The sequence below is a fragment of the Pinus tabuliformis genome, chromosome J (genome assembly GCF_031772625.1).
Source record: "Pinus tabuliformis cultivar Carrire ecotype Pingquan chromosome J, CPIR1, whole genome shotgun sequence".
NCBI classification, from domain to species: Eukaryota; Viridiplantae; Streptophyta; class Pinopsida; order Pinales; family Pinaceae; genus Pinus; species Pinus tabuliformis.
In genome coordinates, this window is record NC_142295.1 from 725920524 (window position 1) to 725936606 (window position 16083).

General features: G+C 37.0%; 1 protein-coding gene and 1 pseudogene across 2 annotated transcripts; both read left to right on the forward strand.

Moving 5' to 3' along the window:
- The first annotated feature begins 3179 nt into the window (after positions 1 to 3179).
- Positions 3180 to 4988, forward strand: LOC149228793 (ran-binding protein 1 homolog c pseudogene; annotated as a pseudogene). Its single transcript, XR_016248359.1, has 3 exons — positions 3180 to 3409; positions 4533 to 4684; positions 4846 to 4988. The product of XR_016248359.1 is annotated as a ran-binding protein 1 homolog c pseudogene (transcript).
- Positions 4989 to 13738: 8750 nt separating this feature from the next.
- Positions 13739 to 15803, forward strand: LOC149228794 (uncharacterized). The gene is made up of 3 exons (XM_089380865.1): positions 13739 to 13780; positions 15250 to 15342; positions 15515 to 15803. Exons 1-3 carry the CDS (start codon positions 13739 to 13741, stop codon positions 15710 to 15712), a joined length of 333 nt encoding a protein of 110 aa, XP_089236991.1. The 3' UTR covers positions 15713 to 15803.
- Positions 15804 to 16083: the final 280 nt, after the last annotated feature.

The window sequence follows — 16083 nt, forward strand, 5'->3', positions numbered from 1 at the left end:
TTTCTCTCCTACCGAAGGTAACTACCAAAGGTAGGCATTCATCTACCGAAGGGAGGATGACAGGTAACTGACTTTCTTTCTCTCGATACGACAACACAACTACCAAAGGTAGGCATTCTTTCCGACATCTTTCCAACTCTTGCTCTTACCTCTCTTTCCAAAGGAAGGAAGGGGGGTGTGGGGGGAAGGAAGGATCAGCTTCCTTCCCACCACCAATGAAGGAAGGGGGTTGTAAGGAAAATATTATTAGTGCCACATGAAAATTTATGTTAGGGATGCTTTCACATAGTTAGTTTTGTAATTATTATAAACATCACATACATAACAACCACAAATAAAAAAAGTATGTAATATATAAGAACAAAACTAATGAAGTTTTTAGTACTAAAATGAGGCATATACTATCACATGTAATCTTAGATATACTTAGTGTGAAACACCATGACATCAATGTCTGAGCAATTTGTAAATGTGCAACAAGGGCTCAATAGGGGGCTAATATTTATTTGATAGTCACGTTCTTGGCTTTGTTGCTTCATTTGAAGGAAGGAGGACACTATTGAATTATTTCAATTACATGGTTCACACCTTCCAAGTATTAGTTAACTTGCCTAAAAAGGTTCCTAACACAAGTGATCAATGCAAATATCACCCATAGGCTACTTTGTTCACAAAACTTAACTCTCCCACTTTATTTTTGTAAAGACCCACTAATTCAAGTGTAGCCATGGTAGTTGATGCACAACCTCATGTGCACCAAAAAACATCCCATAACCAACCTCCTCGAACCAAGCTTACCCTTCCACTCCTAACACCAAAATGTGCAACACTTATCATAGGGTCCAAGGGGTATTGTCCTTGGTGGCCTCTCATCACTATTGATAACTAGGGTTGAAATGTCACACCCCATGCTTGTGAAACATCTACATCATTTGGCACATTGAATTCCATCCATGCGCACCAAGTTCTAATATGCATGCATGCTTATCCTATATCTGCTTATATTTAGGAATGCCAACCATGACATAACCATTACAATATCTTTCTTCTTATTCTTCTTCTTCTTATTACTATAGAAAAAAAGGACCCTTTTGTTATTCACGAGGAAGAAAAAAAGCACAAACATTGACAAAAAGATTGTAACTTCTGTCATTACAATGGGTTTCCAGAAGACAATGCATCACGACCCAGAAGAAGAGAAAAAGAAGTTGTTGTAAAACCAGGGTTTTACAATTTTTTTTTCTTCTACAAATTATAATACTGACTAGAAATGACAATAGCATGCAACCAAAAATTGTAGAAAGTGTATTATACAACCACGAAGAGGGCCCTACTATGAGAAAAACGAAGACAGTGACTAGAAATGACATTAGCCTGTAACAAAAAATTCCCGAAAGTGTATTATACAACCATGAAGAGGCCCCTGTCAAGAGAAAAAGAAAGACATTGTATTTGAGGCTAATTGAAAGCTGAATGTAGACTCACTTGAAATTTATAGTAAGCTAGTTGATAACTAATTGAAAATTTGACTTAAAGCTGATCCATATTAGTATATGGGCATCGAATGAGAACTTTGAACTGGGTTGCCAACTAATTCATCATAATATATGTAACCTGTCTCCAGACAAATAATTTTTTTTTAGAGAGAATCTACAGTTGTATTTAGCTCCCTATGGATGTGATGGAAATTGATTTCCTAGAAGTGGTTCTTTAACTCCACAATTTTTCTTTTCCAGGAGGATAAACTTATAACTTCCAGCTATGCTTTACTGTCATTTTTTTTGGCTCCATTATAATATTTGTATGTCAACAACATGGCACACTACAACCAAGAAGATGAACAATTACATCATTAAGAGTTACAAAACCATCTTGCCATCGAATAACCAACATTAATTAAACAACCATTTAACAACATAATAGCAATTACACTATATATATATTATATATATATATATATATATATATATATATATATATATATATATATATATATATATATCACATTACACCTATAAATACCGCATTTCAATAGAAGTTAGATGAATTGCGCTAGTCCCAAAGTTTTGCTTTGACTTGAAATTAAACTCTTCTTCACTTTGTGATTTTTGTGTTATCCACTAGCATAGACCCATCTTAAATATAGATATAATATGAGCGGAGAGGGATCCAATTTCTTCATTGGCAATTATATTTTATGAGCAAACATTATTTAAATGTTTTGTATTTTTTTTTTTTTATTTTTTTTTTTTTTTATTTATTTTGGCCGACACTAGCAAAATTTCAACTTTGATGATGGACAAACATCGCTGTAACCATACTAGGTTGTAGAGTGAGCTTGGCATATTCATATTATTTTCATCCTCAACATTGAGGATTGTGTAAATCTCAGTGGAAGATGCCCCTTGGAATGATGGACAAACATGGCCGTAACCATACTAGGCTGTAGAGTGAGCTTGGCATATTCATATTATTTTCATCCTCAACATCGAGGATTGTGTAAAGCTCAGTGGAAGATGCCCCTTAGAATAGTTTTGATGCCCCCAAAATGACTTCCATTCTCAACCCCTCCCCATGACATTTGAACTTAAGACCTCGTAACAACTAAACCCCATACAAACCAACTACCCTACAACTTATCATGGATCAACCACAACAATACTTATTATAATAATTTAAAACCAATATTTCTAATTGCTTTTCCATATTTATCTCATTTACAAACCCCTCAACCCCATCCCATTATTATTACAATAAACACAATAATATATCACCGAGGAAAGAGTTCAAAATTGCGAAAACAAAAAACGCACAACAACCTCGGTCCCAACATGACAACATGAATGAAGTAGGCCTCTCATGTTGGAGATGATTTAGGGGTTATTCCATGGCCTTCTCTCCCTTTGAAACCCCCAACCATCCCTGTAATAATTTATTATATTATCTTTAACGATGCTATTTTACTCTCAATCTTTAACAGCTACCAGCCTTCCCTCTTCAAAACCCTTATATAGAGTGTTTTCTCTCCATCGACCTCAAAAACCCTTATATAGAGAGTTTTCTCTCCATCGACCTCTTTGCCCTTTGCCTTCGAAGCATTTTTTCACAGTTAAATCCTTTGTCCAAAATCCTCGGGGTTTCGCATTCGTGTCTGATATTGGGCGAGTTTCTGGCATATTTTGGATCCATTGATTTCATTCGAGCCCTCCTTCTGTGCACTATCTGGTATTGGGATGGCTGGAACTCAGGAGGATCCTGTTCTTACACGGGCAGTAGATGACGATTCGAGAGAGAACGAGGATGATGCCGGAAAGGAAGAGGACACTGGAGCTCAGGTTGCACCCATTGTTAAGCTTGAGGAGGTTACTGTCACCACGGGCGAAGAAGAGGAGGATGTCCTTCTTGACATGTAAATTTCTTAATCCATGGCTATTTCATGATTTTGTTTTCTCAGTTGAAAGTTGTTTTCATGGCCTCTTCGGTGGCCCTTTTCGTGTGCACATAAATGGGACCTTGACTATAAGGAAGATGCATTTGGGCAGTTATTTACTTCTAATTTTTCTCCTTTTTAGTAAGATCTGTTTTTATCGGGTTCTCGATGTTTTGTTTGCCTGTTGATGATGATCGGATTTGTCATTTCAACGGGGTGCTGAAGAAACTCTATGGTAGATGCATTTAGCGGGCTATGGTTTGTTTTATCGGGTAATTAGGGTTTTGCTTTTCTGTGTATTTTGTGAGTTTCTTGTTGTTTTGATGTCCCATTGATATTTTGATCAGCATTTTTTGATCTCATTATGGTCTGTAATAATTGTTTTCCTATGTTGATAGGTTGCCGATGAAGATTTTTTCGGGGATGCATTTGATGGTTTATTTTTTATCATTGGGGGTTTTGTATTTTGACGAGTCTTTTTATATTTTGTTGAACTATAGGCCATCCTTTTTTCAATGTCTTTGAAGAATCTATGATGGTTTCTCTGTTATTCTGGTTTAGTGGGGGGTGTGATGGTCATTTGTTATTGTTAAGAATACGGGGTTTCGTATTTTTTGGTTTTTGGATTAGCCATTGAATACTGAATTGGGCCTATTTGATAATCTGTCTTTTGGTTATTGGCATTAGGGTGATTTGTCTTTTTATGTTGTGAGGTGGTATGATTCAGGCATATGTCTGTTTTGGTCTTCTTTCAACTGTTTTTGTTGACTTTCTATGATGTTTTGAACAGGCTGTTGATCATTTCTGTACTTTATGGGGATGTATGGAATGAGCATTCTTTTGTTATTAAATAGTTGATGATTTGTATTCTTACATGTTTGATGTTATTATTGAGCTTTTTTGTGGGATCCTTTTCGGTAATGTTAAGGAATATCTCCTGTGTTTTTAATAGGTCGTTGGTAATTTATCTTTGAATGCATTTGATATGGTGGGATATTGCGGACGTTACTTCTAATGGATGCCATGGGCTCTTAAAATGATCCTAATGCAGTTTCATTGTTTATTAATATTCCCATTCTTTTTTATATGTTTGACCCTGCAGGAAGGCGAAGCTGTACAGGTTTGACAAGGATGGGAATCAATGGAAGGAGCGTGGTGTAGGAACAGTAAAGTTGCTTAAGCACAAGGATACTACAAAGGTTCGGCTAGTCATAAGGCAATCCAAGACATTGAAAATATGTGCAAACCATTTAAGTATGTAAATTTGTTTGTTTGTTTTTTTTTGTGTAATTTCCCCCCTGAGATTGTAATAGCTTATCTTACATCAAAGTTTTAAGAGGCTTTCTGTGCCGAGAATTTGTGTTGATCCTTATTATCTGGATTATATTGTTTTTTTTTTTTTTTTTGCCTTGCAGTTCATTCCCCAATGTCACTTCAGGAGCACGCAGGTAGTGATAAAACTTGGGTTTGGCATGCAACTGATTTCTCAGATGGGGAACTGAAGGAAGAACACTTCTGCATTCATCTTGGCTCTGTAGACAGTGAGCACTGTTCTTAGACTCTTCTAATCCTTGTTATGATCTTTTCTTTCTGTCTTGTATTTTTCTTTGTTAAAATCAATGTTTGAGTACCTATATTCTTGGATCATTTCATTGAAGGGTTGATTTTGCATATGTTCTTAGGATGCTTTTGTGCAGATTATAGTGGGTTGGTAAGGGATCCCCCTCCCCAAACACCCTATCAGCATAGTTAAGACTTGAGTTTAGGGTGGCTTTAATTATCTCTGGTAATAGCAAATGATACGGAGGATTGTGCATAACCCACCCCCTTTTTGATTCCAATAAGCAGAGGTGGTCACTATGGTAATCCGATTTCAATTTGTAGTTAGAAAATGGGGTCACAAATTTCCATATTTTTTGTTTTGTTTTGTCTTTTTACATCAAACAATAGTATATTTATTAGAACCATAGTCAACTAAACAAACAGGAAACAATTTATTTGACAGGTGGAAGAAGTGATAGGCTTAGAGCAATTGAATTGTAGGCCATGCTTCTTGACAAATTGATGAACAGATGTCTCCTTACTTGAGATTTAGGTTGGCACCATGGCACCATCATGTCCATCATTATACACTAATCTTGTCATTATCTTCTTCACTGTGAATGACTGGCCTGTTCCCTGCAAATAGATCTGGGCATAGAGGAGCCAATCCAAGAACAATAATCTCTAGCACAAGACAATATTAATGATCTAAATACCTAATTCTGAAGCTTGAGTTTGATTTTTCTCTACTGGTTCTGAATCTCTGATTGAGAATCTCCCACTCGTCATTATCAAACCTTCTCCTTCATCATTGGCATCAGCTGCACTGTTGAGGTACTTTGGTTGGTTGTCATTGGACTTGAGAGCTTGAAGTTTCAAATGATTATAGTAACAGACAGCCAGAAAAGCCAGTCCACACCCACTCAAGTTTATGACTGTAACCTTTTCATTTATTACAGACAAAGATTATGTTATGAGCAGCCAGTCCTTGACAAGACCAGCAACATTCATAGTCAAGGCTGAAGTCTTTCCTATCAGAAGAAACACTGCAAGATTAAGAGCCAAGGCACAAGCAGAAATGTCATGTAATCCAAATCAAAGGAAGAGACCCTGATTATCAGAAATGGGTATTCTACTAAGGCCCAGGGGGTGCTGAGAAAAACAAGGCAACAAGGAGCAACAAAGATGTGATGGGATTCAACTTAATCCCTTTTGATGTTCGTGGAATTTGTACGAGAACCAATTGGGTAGTCTCACATGCAACTGCACTTAACTGGAGAATCACCTCCCATGCATTCATCTTGGCCTCCCCATAAGCTGAAATAGTAACTCCAATGGATATGGCCAACATATTGGCCTCGGGCTCACCATTATAAGCTTCTTTCTTCAGGGAAACCACAATCAAATACACAGCAATGGGAATTAGAGATTTCAGCATTTGAAATAATGATACTGAGAGGAAAACATAGGCAGAATTTGAAAACTAGAGACCCAAAGAATACACTTATCAATACTATGGGTTCAATGAGCTTGAAGACTCTTACAATAGCAACAGCCAGTGTTGAGTAGAAGCCCATGTGAATCATGGTGGGACTGATCACACTAAAGTTGTCAAGCAATGGCAACTCCAATGGATATGGCTAACATATTGGCCATGGCCTCACCTTTATAAGATTCTTTCTTCAGGGGAACTGCAATCGAATGCATATCAAATGGGCACAAGAGCTTTCAACATTTGAAATATCGATACTTTGAGAGACATGCACCAAGGGCTGCATCATTTAGGATTTGTACTCAGTTTAGGTGTCATATTCAAGGGGAAGTTGTTATGCTTTCCACCACTTCATAGATTGTTAGAGTGATGAAACAAAAGAGGCTCCCTCTTGAGGCTAGATTATGTCATTCATATCAGCTGTGTTGTTGATGTCCTAGCTCAGCCAGGTCTTGCCAAAACTCTGTTGAGGTTCAAAATTTATTATAAACTGAAATGTCTTCACAAGAATTGACCTCATAAAATGCCATAATCACAAGATATGCCATACATGGCTGTGATTATGGCTCGCAAGACCCTTAGACTTTGAGCAATGAGGCTCGCAACATCACTTATGATTATGCACTCTACAATTCTGTGACCAGCTGAATGTCAAGCAATTGAACCGCGATTTAAATCCTATTTTGTCAGCAATAAGTACTATACTTTGTCTTTATTTAGTGTAGAGAACCAAGCACTTATTCTGCTCATCTATAGAAGGGACAATGGTTGTTTGCCTATGAGGTATAAGGAAATCCTATCAGATGTTTTGTATTTTTGTATGGAATTGAATCATACTCCTGCACATTGTAACATTCATATATATCAACCTGTAGAGGCTTTAATAACACCTGGTATTCTGGTTAGTGATTTTATTGGACCTCATGTGCATATCCTACATGCACAGGATGGACTATTCATATGTTACAGGGTATTATTCTTATTATTTAGGGTGCACATCTTCAGGTGCTCAAGAACGATTACTAGAACAGTCAGTTAATTTTGCAATTTAAAGGATGAAAAAGGAGGTTATAGGAGTCTAGTTTTGGTTCTCATCCACAATGTCACACTAGTCTACCTGGGCATGGTTCTCATGGTTTAATAGTGACTTGAGGAGTCATAATACCACAGATCACTAAACACGAACAGCTAAGGTAGCCCAAGGACAATAGCCATCTTTACACATTAATTAACGGGTCTTAAATTAATTATCCTAGGGGGTTTTAATACTTCCAAATGCTTAAAAAACAGTTAGCAGAGCATTCACATTACACATTCCAGCAATCTTTTCTATAAACCAACCAAATGCAGTCAGGAGAGCCCTCCTTTTAAACTATACAACCTTATTGTTAGTATGATCAACCTTATTTTAATATATAGTGTGACAAACCGTATGTGACAGGCAGGTGGAAAACTTTTCTCGCAATTGACTAAGCGACGTCATGCGAGCCAGACTTGAGACGGAAACCCTCGTCAGAAGTATATGCTTGGCTCTTTTCCAAACAAATGAAGAGTCAATGAGGTTTTGTGTAATCACTTCTGGTATCGTATTGGGTTAACCCACCCCCTTTTTGATTCCAATAAGCAGAGGTGGTCACTATGGTAATCCGATTTCAATTTGTAGTTAGAAAATGGGGTCACAACTTTCCATATTTTTTGTTTTGTTTTGTCTATTTACATCAAACAATAGTATATTTATTAGAACCATAGTCAACTAAACAAACAGGAAACAATTTATTTGACAGGTGGAAGAAGTGATAGGCTTAGAGCAATTGAATTGTAGGCCATGCTTCTTGACAAATTGATGAACAGATGTCTCCTTACTTGAGATTTAGGTTGGCACCATGGCACCATCCTGTCCATCATTATACACTAATCTTGTCATTATCTTCTTCACTGTGAATGACTGGCCTGTTCCCTGCAAATAGCACCAATTCACTCTCTACCCATAGCTTGTAGTTGGGAACATCTACCTAGGACAATATCAAATTCACTCTCTACCCATAGCTATGGGTAGAGACCACATCGCTAGACAAAAGCAACAATTGTAATACAAATGTATGTGGTGTTTCTATTTGAGATAACAAAACACTAGAGAATCCCAAGAGTTTTCAATCAAGCCAACTCAAATCATTAGTAGGAGATTCATCCTCCAAGACCCAATGAAAGACTAGATCAACCTTATCAAATAAAATTGGATCTAGATCCTTTGCCTGCAATTGTTTTGTGAGCATCCAAATGTTGTAGTTGATGAAGACCAACTTCCCCAGTTGCTCATGCTCCAACATACTGCACTTTTTGCTCATATCACTGTGCAAAACCCATTTTTTATAACAAACAACAAACCCCTTCAACGTCATTTGCATATAGGATGTTATATCAGTTGGGGAGAGAACTATGTTTTTGTCTTTTATAACAATCTCAAGATCACTCTCCATGAATTCAAAGACAATATGTAAATTCTGTTTGTGTGGATATGCATCTATTAGTTGAATTTTACTTGGATGCGAAAGCTCCTTCAATAATTTGATTTCTCTTAAAGCAGTTACATTAACACCTTCTTTGGCTTTACCCAGATGGATTTTCTTTACTGCCACAGTTTTGTTTGTCACAGTCTTTCAAAACAGTTTTAATCCAGAACTGGTTGTCTTTTTTTCTAGTTCTTGATATTTGTATGGGTTCCATATGGTGGCAAGGCCTCTTGAGTCCCCTCTCGCACTGACTATTGCAGCTTTGCTACTGGCCCAACAAATTTGCTTGGCTTTTTCAAATTCATTTGCATCCATCTTTGTTTCATGAAGGAATAAAATGCCCGCTTTCTCCGTCCTTATTATATCCTTTACTGCCAGGGTTTTGATGGTGTTCCCCAAACCTCTTATATTCGAAGAAATTATTTTCATTGAGAGGTGCGCAGAGATGCTTCCTTCTCCTTGTCCCTGTATTTCATTGATTCCTTTCTGGCATTCTGCTGGTTTTTTGTGTTGTTGTTCTAATGTTTTCTTCTTGCCTAATATTTTCTCAATGGCAGTGGCGTCATCTCTTTTCTCCTTGTGAGGTTTTCTTCCCATTTTTTTGAATCCCTTTTCAACATGCTCAAGATGTTCCCCATCAGCCCAGGAGTCTGATTTCTTCTACTTGCAGGAGGCGTTGATGTTTCTATTAGGATGAGGAACAGGAGACCCTTCGTTGTTAAGAGGTTCAACTAGCGAGGTCTTCTCAATGAGAGATGAGTTAGCAAGGTCATGGGGTGAGGGGGCTGTGTTGTCCACTGAAGGTTTTTCTTTTTTATTAGAGAGGAAGATATGACAGGAGAGGTGTAAAGACTAACTAAATCAGCAGGAGGGTCATCTGCTTCAGGGCAAACAGATTCTGTTGTTTGGTTACCATGTCAGGAAGGGTAGTGAAAGGGTCAAAAGGGTTAGAAGGAGTGGTAGTTACAACCTCTTTCCTGAACGAAGATCCAGCTTTGACATGCCTTGCACATGTTTTCTTAGGGACATGACATTCTCCCGAGGGACTTACAACAGAGGTTTTGGACTTGCAATCATTGGCAAAGCGACCATATTCGTGACAAAGCTTGCACTTGTAATGGATCTGTTGATAATCCAGAGTCTGCTCATGGATTCAGTCTCCATTTTTGAGGATTATTTTCTCTGGAAGAGCTTATTCTAGATCAACTTCAACACAAATACAAGGACAAACATATTGTTTATGCTTCAGTTCAGAACTATCTAGAAACTTTCCAAGAGAGTTTCCTATGTAGATGGGGCTGTCAGTCTCACAGCAAGGAAGAGGAAGACAAGGAAGTCAGACCCAGATAGGGTAAGGGTTGTGACTCGAATTTTTTTTGAAGGAAGCTCCGTGGTAGGAGCATTATCAGCTTTCTTTACAAATTTTGAGGAGAGGGAGGAACTGGTTTTGACTTTTTACCCCAACCACTAATTAAGGTGCTGAAAGCTGAGTCTGCTTGGAAACCTCCAGAACCCGATGATATTTCTTCTAACGTTGTTGGGTTATTCGATTGCGTATCTCGTACAAAGCGAGGAAGACAAGATTCGATTTTTTGAAGTGCGGGAGTAGTTGCAGAGCCCTTGGAGACAAAGATTGAAAAAATTGAAATAGAGGCCTGTGTAGATAGTTAATCATTGACATTTCTTAGTTTTATTGGCCGATCAGATGATTTGGCAGTGGACTGGATCTGTTTTTCCTTGTATTGTTGGTGAGATTTGTATATCTGGGAGAAGTGGTTGCTGATTTGGTGATTCAAGAAGAAATTGATAGATTTCTGAGTGTTTTGCCACAGAGATTAGGTAGATTAATCAGAAATCCATATTCATGTGTTTCACTATTGATTTTGTGTAGATTTATCAAAATCTGTGGGATTTTTTACTGTTTAAGAGCAGATTTTTGGAAATGTTTGTGTTTTGTTCTTGTTTGAGGGCAATTTTTTCACAAATCTATGTGATACGTGGCTGCCTACTGGTGTTGAGAGCCCATATACAATGGTTTGTCCTCAATATTGTAGAGTGAGGGAGGGAGGAAAGTCTATTTTGAATTTTCAGCATTTTACTATGTTTCAGTGTCTATTTCTGCATTTATGACCTGTAACACTGGCCTTTTTACCCAACATCATGTTGTAAGGTAGCCATGGAATTTTTGGCAAATGCTACATGCATGTGTAAGCAACATATGTTTGTCATATTTGAGTAGAGGTGCTTGGTTGATATTGTCCTAGGTAGATGTTCCCAACTGCAAATAGCACCAATTCCATTTCCTGAGGCATCACATTCCAAAATAAAGGTTTTTGTGAATTTTGGCATAGCTAAGGCCAGTGCTTGGCACATTACCTCTTTAAGATGTTCAAAGGACTTCATTGCTTCTGGAGTCCATGAAAATGCATCTTTCTTCAATAATGTTGTTACAAGTGCTTCTATTCTCCCATAATCCTTAACAAACCTGCAATAATACCCTGTCAACCCGAGAAATTCTCGAAAGCTTGAGTTTGATTTTTCTCTACTGATTCTGAATCTCTGATGGAGAATCTCCCACTCGTCATTATCAAACCTTCTCCTTCATCATTGGCATCAGCTGCACTGCTGAGGTACTTTGGTTGGTTGTCATTGGACTTGAGAGCTTGAAGTTTCAAATGATTATAGTAACAGACAGCCAGAAAAGCCAGTCCACACCCACTCAAGTTTATGACTGTAACCTTTTCATTTATTACAGACAAAGATTATGTTATGAGCAGCCAGTCCTTAACAAGACCAGCAACATTCATAGTCAAGGCTGAAGTCTTTCCTATCAGAAGAAACACTACAAGATTAAGAGCCAAGGCACAAGCAGAAATGTCATGTAATCCAAATCAAAGGAAGAGACCCTGATTATCAGAAATGGGTATTCTACTAAGGCCCCGGGGGTGCTGAGAAAAACAAGGCAACAAGGAGCAACAAAGATGTGATGGGATTCAACTTAATCCCTTTTGATGTTCGTGGAATTTGTATGAGAACCAATTGGGTAGTCTCACATGCAACTGCACTTAACTGGATAATCACCTCCCATGCATTCATCTTGGCCTCCCCATAAGCTGAAATAGTAACTCCAATGGATATGGCCAACATATTGGCCTCAGGCTCACCTTTATAAGCTTCTTTCTTCAGGGAAACCACAATCAAATACACAGCAATGGGAATTAGAGCTTTCAGCATTTGAAATAATGATACTGAGAGGAAAACATAGGCAGAATTTGAAAACCAGAGACCCAAAGAATACACTTATCAATACTATGGGTTCAACGAGCTTGAAGACTCTTACAATAGCAACAGCCAGTGTTGAGTAGAAGCCCATGTGAATCATGGTGGGACTGATCACACTAAAGTTGTCAAGCAATGGCAACTCCAATGGATATGGCTAACATATTGGCCATGGCCTCACCTTTATAAGATTCTTTCTTCAGGGGAACTGCAATCAAATGCATATCAAATGGGCACAAGAGCTTTCAACATTTGAAATATCGATACTTTGAGAGACATGCACCAAGGGCTGCATCATTTAGGATTTGTACTCAGTTTAGGTGTCATATTCAAGGGGAAGTTGTTATGCTTTCCACCACTTCATAGATTGTTAGAGTGATGAAACAAAAGAGGCTCCCTCTTGAGGCTAGATTATGTCATTCATATCAGCTGTGTTGTTGATGTCCTAGCTCAGCCAGGTCTTGCCAAAACTCTGTTGAGGTTCAAAATTTATTATAAACTGAAATGTCTTCACAAGAATTGACCTCATAAAATGCCATAATCACAAGATATGCCATACATGGCTGTGATTATGGCTCGCAAGACCCTTAGACTTTGAGCAATGAGGCTCGCAACATCACTTATGATTATGCACTCTACAATTCTGTGACTAGCTGAATGTCAAGCAATTGAACCGCGATTTAAATCCTATTTTGTCAGCAATAAGTACTATACTTTGTCTTTATTTAGTGTAGAGAACCAAGCACTTATTCTGCTCATCTATAGAAGGGACAATGGTTGTTTGCCTATGAGGTATAAGGAAATCCTATCAGATGTTTTGTATTTTCGTATGGAATTGAATCATACTCCTGCACACTGTAACATTCATATATATCAACCTGTAGAGGCTTTAATAACACCTGGTATTCTGGTTAGTGATTTTATTGGACCTCATGTGCATATCCTACATGCACAGGATGGACTATTCATATGTTACAGGGTATTATTCTTATTATTTAGGGTGCACATCTTCAGGTGCTCAAGAACGATTACTAGAACAGTCAGTTAATTCTGCAATTTAAAGGATGAAAAAGGAGGTTATAGGAGTCTAGTTTTGGTTCTCATCCACAATGTCACACTAGTCTGCCTGGGCATGGTTCTCATGGTTTAATAGTGACTTGAGGAGTCATAATACCACAGATCACTAAACACGAACAGCTAAGGTAGCCCAAGGACAATAGCCATCTTTACACATTAATTAACAGGTCTTACATTAATTATCCTAGGGGGTTTTAATACTTCCAAATGCTTAAAAAACAGTTATCAGAGCATTCACATTACACATTCCAGCAATCTTTTCTATAAACCAACCAAATGCAGTCAGGAGAGCCCTCCTTTTAAACTATACAACCTTATTGTTAGTATGATCAACCTTATTTTAATATATAGTGTGACAAACCGTATGTGACAGGCAGGTGGAAAACTTTTCTCGCAATTGACTAAGCGATGTCCTGCGAGCCAGACTTGAGACGAAAACCCTTGTCAGAAGTATATGCTTGGCTCTTTTCCAAACAAATGAAGAGTCAATGAGGTTTTGTGTAATCACTTCTGGTATCGTATTGGGTTATTGTTAGAAGCGATAATTGGATTCGGATTCTCATCGAGTGAGTTGTTCTGCTTTCTCAATTTGAGAGGGTTTGTTTGGAGGGAAAAACGAAAGAGGACATACAAGAATAGTGAGGGGAAAGATGCAGAGGAAGAGGATTGAGAACATCGCCAGCAGGCAGGCTACATTTTCCAAACGTAGGTGGATTGCTGAAGAAAACTTACGAGCTCTCGGTGCTCTGCACTGCAAAAGTTGAACTTGTGATTTTATCCCCAGCAGGAAAGCTCTATGAACTGTTTTTTAGTGCAAATCCTACTATTTTGATTCTAATAATCATGGCTATGCAAACCTCATGAGATTCTTACTAATAACCCCGGTGGTGCAAGCCCTAGTAAGCTCGATGTTGAAAATCTTAGTGTAAAACCTCCAAATCGCTGGTTTTGTTGTAGTGCTTATTGGAGAGTATATAAAAAATTTCACACCTTTTTATGAGATATGGGAGGAAAACATGTTAAAGATTTTTAATAAATATAAAATTTCCAAAATGATGCTAGTTACGTGTGATTCTTTTTTCATTGTTTGTGATTATGAAAAATGAAACTCAATGTTTTTTCATTAGTGCACACATATTTCATTATATAATTGCATATAGAAAAATCATTCCAGAGCCGATAGCAATAAAAGTGAAGAATTTATGGTCCAACGTTATATTTAAGGGAGATGTTTAAGGATGACGTTTGAATTTTGTTTTTCATTTTAAGACATTTGGAGCAAATATTAGGAAGGACTTTGAGAAAGGATTGTCCTTGATTTTCGAAAATGGAGTTGTTCCTTTCCAGCCATATGCCCCAAGTGACCATCAAAGGGAGAGCTCATATGTTTTTTGGATGTTTTCTTTATAGCCATTTTTTTACACATATCCATAGAGTCCCCATGCCATTGATGTGAATTACTTGTTCGGTTTTTTTTAACCAAAATTTTTAACCAAACAAGAAAAATTAAAAAAATGCCTCAAGATCAAAGACTGAAACAAAGACCTATTGACATACCTTTTAAAGTATGGAAAGAACTTGTAAAATCATATGAGAAGTTGGATGCACAAAGAAAAGTCGGCAATGAGAGCATTCAGGTATTGAATTTTTCATTAAACATTATTTAGAATGTATTAATACTTATAAGTATCTTAGACATGTATTTGTGTGAAAATAAATTGAATTGGTTTATGTTTAAGGACAAGGCATCCAAGGCGAGGTTAACCAAGACAAAAGTCACTCATCGTAGTGGCCAGAAAGGTTTAAAAGCACTCATAACAACCTTTGTAAGTATATTAAACATGTGATATTTTTTTAATAAATTTTGTACTAGAAGAAATTCATTGTTATCTAATTTCTCCCTATTTACTGATTGATAGGAACTAAAATATGGAAGACCTCCAAATCGTTTGGAAAAGGAGGTGCTGCAGCAAAAGAGATGGGTTGAATTTGTTGTTTGGATGGACTCTATGGTATGTAATCTTAGTTGGATTTCCAATATACTTTTAAACCATATTTTCATTTTATTTTTTAGTACTATTAGATATTATATCTTACCTCATTTTATGGTTAACATTGTATAACAAAAACATGTGTTGTGTTATGTAATTAATACTAACATGTAATATTGATTTTTTTTGTCAGAATGCTATAGGTAATGATTGCCAAGACGATGATCCAAATTATGTTCAACATATATCAGGAGATGATGAGGATGACGATGAGGATGATGGTGGTGAAGGAGGAGATGATGATGATAGTTGCGGTGTTGGTGATGATGTGGATCAGAGTAATGAGGATGGTCAAGATGATCATGAGGATGATCTTAGTGGTGGTAGCTAGGCATGCACATGCATTGTTTTTTATGAAGAAATTATTGTGTAGAATGACATTGCTATGTTTAGATGGGTGTTGTGAATTTACCCTATATCAATGAGACATTTTTATTTTGTAATCATACGATGAGTTTGATTTATGTATGTTGTTAATTTATCGTAGAATAACGATATTCATGAAATATTTTGATTTGTTAATCATATTTGAATTTTACTTGTTTTGATTAAAAATAATACTGATTTTATTAGTATTATGTTGCTATTTTATACATGTTTTGAAAATTGTTAATGACACATTGTTATTTTTTTGGATGGATGTTGTCAATTTCTCTTAACTTTCTTTACAAATGATTTTGAATTGTGATATCTGCTTTAATG

Excerpts from the sequence above, each read along its gene's own strand:
- LOC149228794 (XM_089380865.1), top strand. The coding sequence starts at position 13,739 with ATGTCCTGCGAGCCAGACTTGAGACGAAAACCCTTGTCAGAA. Across the intron at positions 13,781-15,249 it reads GACGAAAACCCTTGTCAGAA|GAACTAAAATATGGAAGACC; the intron begins GTATATGCTTGG and ends ACTGATTGATAG. Across the intron at positions 15,343-15,514 it reads TTGTTTGGATGGACTCTATG|AATGCTATAGGTAATGATTG; the intron begins GTATGTAATCTT and ends TTTTTTTGTCAG.